Below are 4,067 nucleotides of genomic sequence, written 5' to 3'. Positions count from 1 at the left end.
CTATCTTGCTGAAAGCAATCTACAGATTCAATGCAATCCCCATAAAAATTCCAACTAAATTCTTCACAGAGTTAGGAAGAGTAACTTCCAGATTCATCTGGAATTACAAAAAACCTAGGATAGCAAAAACTATTCTCAACAATAAAGGAACCTCCGGTGGAATCACCGTCCCTGACCTCTAGCTGTACTACAGAGCAATAGTGATAAAAACTGCATGGTACTGGTACAGTGACAGACAGGTAGATCAATGGAACAGAATCGAAGACCCAGAAATAAACCCATACACCTATGGTCACTTGATCTTTGACAAAGGAGCTAAAACCATCCAGTGGAAAGAGGAAAGCATCTTCAACAAATGATGCTGGGTCAACTTGCGGTTTGCTTATAGAAGAATGCGAATTGATCCATTCTTATTTCCTTGTACAAAGCTCAAGTTCAAGTGGATCAAAGAACTCCACATGAAACCAGAGACACCCAAACTTATAGAGGAGAAAGTATGGGCACAGGGGAAAGATTCCTGAAGAGAACACAAATGGCTTGGGCTGTAAGATCAAGAATTGACAAATGGAACTTTTAATGGAACTATATAAAATTGCAAAGCTTCTGTAAGGCAGAGGACACTGTAAGACCAAAAGGCAACCAACAGATTGGGAAAAGATCTTCACCAATCCTAAATCTGATAGGGGGGCTACTATCCAATATATATAAAGAACTCAAGAAGTTGGACTCCAGAAAACCAAATAACCCTATTAAAATATGGATACAGATCTAAACAAAGAATTCTCAATTGAGGAGTACCGAATAGCTGAGAAGCATCTAAAAAAATTTTCAACATCCTTAATCATCAGGGAAATGCAAATCAAAATAACCCTGGGATTCCACCTCACACCAGTCAGAATGGCTAAGATCAAAAACTCAGGTAACAGTAGATACTGGTGAGGATGTGGAGAAAGAGCAACACTCCTCCATTGCTGGTGGGACTGCAAGCTAGTACANCTACTCTGGAAATCAGTTTGGCGGTTCCTCAGAAAATTGGACATAGTTCTACCAGAAGATCCAACAATACCATTCCTGGGCATATACCCAGAAGATGCTTCAACATGTAATAAGGATACATGCTCCACTATGTTCATAGCAGCCTTATTTATAATAGCCTGAAGCTGGAAAGAACCCAGATGTCCCTCAACAGAGGAATGGATACAGAAAATGTGGTACATTTACACAGTGGAGTACTACTCAGCTATTAAAAACAATGANTTTATGAAATTCTTAGACAAATGGATGGATCTGGAGGATATCATCNTGAGTGAGGTAACCCAATCACAGAAGAACACACATGATATGCACTCATTGATAAGTGGACATTAACCCAGAAGCTCAGAATCCTTCTTAGAAGGGGGAACAAAATACCCATGGAAGGAGTTACAGAGACAAATTTTGGAGCAGAGCCTGAAGGAATGACCATCCCGAGACTGCCTCATAGGGATCCATATCATAAGCAACCACCAAACTGAGACACTATGCCAACAAGAACCTGATGACAGGAACCTGATATAGCTGTCTCCTGAGGGTCTTTGTCAGTTACTGGCAAATACAGAAGTAAATGCTCACAATCATCCATTGGACAGAGCACAGAGTCCCCAATGAAGGACCTAGAGAAAGTATCCAAGGAGCTGAAGGGGTCTGAAGCCCCATAGGAGGAACATCAATATGAACTAATCAGTACCCCCAGAGCTCCATGGAACTAAACCACCAATCAAAGAAAACACATGGTGGGACTTGTGGCTCTGGCCGTATATGTAGATAACCATTGCCTAGTCGGTCATCAATGGGAGGAGAGGCCCTATGTCCTGTGAATGTTCTGTGCCCCAGTATAGGTTAATGCTAGGACTGGGAATGGGAGTGGGTGGCATGGTGAGCAGGGGGAAAGGGAGGGGATTGGGGGTTTTCGGAGAGGAAATTAGGAAAGGGGATAACATTTGAAATGTAAATAAAGAAAATATCTAATTAAAAAAAATAAATGCTAAACAAAACAAAACAAAACAAACAAACAAAAACTAGAGGCTGTAAGGGACACTGAGAGCAGGGAAAATAGTGTCTCCAGCGACAGTGTCTCTGAATAACACCAATGGGTTATTCAGTTCCGATGGTCGGCCTTGAAAACACACATTTGAGTAACATTTTTCAGACTGAGCAGATGATATTTTGTGTATTGAGGGATATATGCATGTGTATATACATATATATTATGTAGCTACAATAATTTTTTTAAAAGCTATGAATTTGACAGAGAGAGCAAGGAGATAGGGGATAAAAGGTAGAGGGAATGATGTAATTATATTATAACCTCAAAAGATAACAAGAAATACCTTTACAAATAGACATACATGATCATAAAAGTAAAATTTATAAAAACGCAAACCAAAGAAGTAGGCATAGAAGGAGAAGCGCCATGAGAGAGAGTCATCAGGGAGGGGCAGGTGACATGACTGTGAGGGGTAAGATGTGCTTCCCGACCACTGATGTCATGTGTGCTCTGTTTCTTCTGTAGTGCAGCTAGTTGAGAATGGATTCTTGGCTACTGGAAAACGAACAGGCAAGATTCTGGAACTCAGCATGGTAAACAGAGGAGGCAGATACACTAAGATTCTGGGGTAGCACACACATGTTACAGCTGTGGGCTTAACCATGCACATAGGAAAGGGCAGGGGCGACTCAGTGTCTCAGACTCTTTGGTAGCTAGCCAGTTAGTCGGGTAATTGATGTCGTTTTTTTAAAGTCTTTGGATTCTTTCACTAAAAATTCATGGTTCATCTCTCTCTTTGAAAGATAAATGGATATGAATATAACTGGGTGTGTTTTATATATGTAAATATTGCTAAAAACAACATTAACATGAAAAAGTCGGAATGGACTGTGCCTCATATTACATGTTCTGATACACAATGTTTCGCTGAATTTGTTAGTTGATTTGCCATTGCCAACAGTTTCAGGACGAGCCCTTACTTGACTGTTTCAGTGCTAATAGTTTAAGGATGAGCCCTTACTTGACTGTTCAGAGGCTCTGGAGTGGTCACCTAGCACCATAACTTTTAGGTTCTATTGATGATGCACATCATGGCAGAGGAGACATTTAACAGAGTCTGCTTATCTCTTGGCATTGAGGAAGCAAAAAAACAAAGGAAGGGTCAGGGGACAAGTGACCGTCTTCAAAGGCATGCTTCCTGCAGCTAGGACCTTCTTCCTATTTTTCAATACCTCCCCCAGAATATTAGGAATTTAGCAAGGATTCTGCCATTAAGTAAGTCTCACTTCTGAGCATTGCTGTATTGGAAACAGTCTTCAACACATGACTCGTGGGTGGGGGCTTTCTGTTCATACCATGCCACAAAAACTGCCTCCCCTGGCATAAGAGGCAACTTATGTGGGTATGGTGAGACTTGGTTCCATTTTGTAGTCCAGGGTAGCTTTGAGTCATGACTGTTCTCCTGCTTTGGCCTCCCAGTACTGAGCTTCAGTATGCACCATTACAGTGGCTTTGTAAACGTTGGGGATTGTTGTATGTGCTGGCCTCTGTGCCTTTGAGTCCTGTAATTGCTGACAGCAATCAAAGGTAAGAGGAGTTTCTTTAGGATTATAAAGTGGTTAACATTTAGCTAGATTGACATCAAAATGAAGTAATTGAAGAAGAAAACTAGTGTTTTAGTGAATGATATCTTTCACAGTTGTCTTTCTGCTGTTGATATGTCTTATGAGCTGTTCTGCTTCCCCAAAGATACGAACTGGCCCAGCAGCTCCAGCAGCACCAGGAGGCTTCCTCCATGGATGACGATAGCACTGTGGACCAGCAGAGCATGCATGTGGCGGCTCCCATGCCTGTGGAGATTGAAAGTGCAGAGCTGCAACAAACTCCAGAGACAGTGGCAGCAGACCCTGAGTCTATACTGGAACTGGGGCCACAGCATGTGGTAGGCACAGAAGATGCAGCACTTGGACAGCAGTTGGCAGATCAGCCTTTGGAAGCCGATGAAGGTTCTGTTTCAGGAACTTTTGCTTTTTTTTTTTTT

General features: G+C 41.7%; 1 protein-coding gene across 2 annotated transcripts in view; it reads left to right on the top strand.

The window, feature by feature from the left end:
* The window catches only part of Znf236 (zinc finger protein 236), a 104,978-nt gene that overhangs the window by 56,683 nt on the left and 44,228 nt on the right, over positions 1 to 4,067 (top strand). For both annotated transcript variants that reach the window (XM_021214523.2, XM_029546912.1), the window contains exon 14: positions 3,776 to 4,032. In XM_021214523.2, coding sequence (XP_021070182.1) covers positions 3,776 to 4,032 — 257 coding nt within the window. The remainder of the gene's footprint in view (positions 1 to 3,775; positions 4,033 to 4,067) is intronic.

This window comes from Mus pahari, chromosome 15 (assembly GCF_900095145.1).
Source record: "Mus pahari chromosome 15, PAHARI_EIJ_v1.1, whole genome shotgun sequence".
Lineage (NCBI taxonomy): Eukaryota > Metazoa > Chordata > Mammalia > Rodentia > Muridae > Mus > Mus pahari.
Note: the sequence above shows the minus strand (reverse complement) of the source record. Positions and strands in the feature narration are given on the sequence as shown.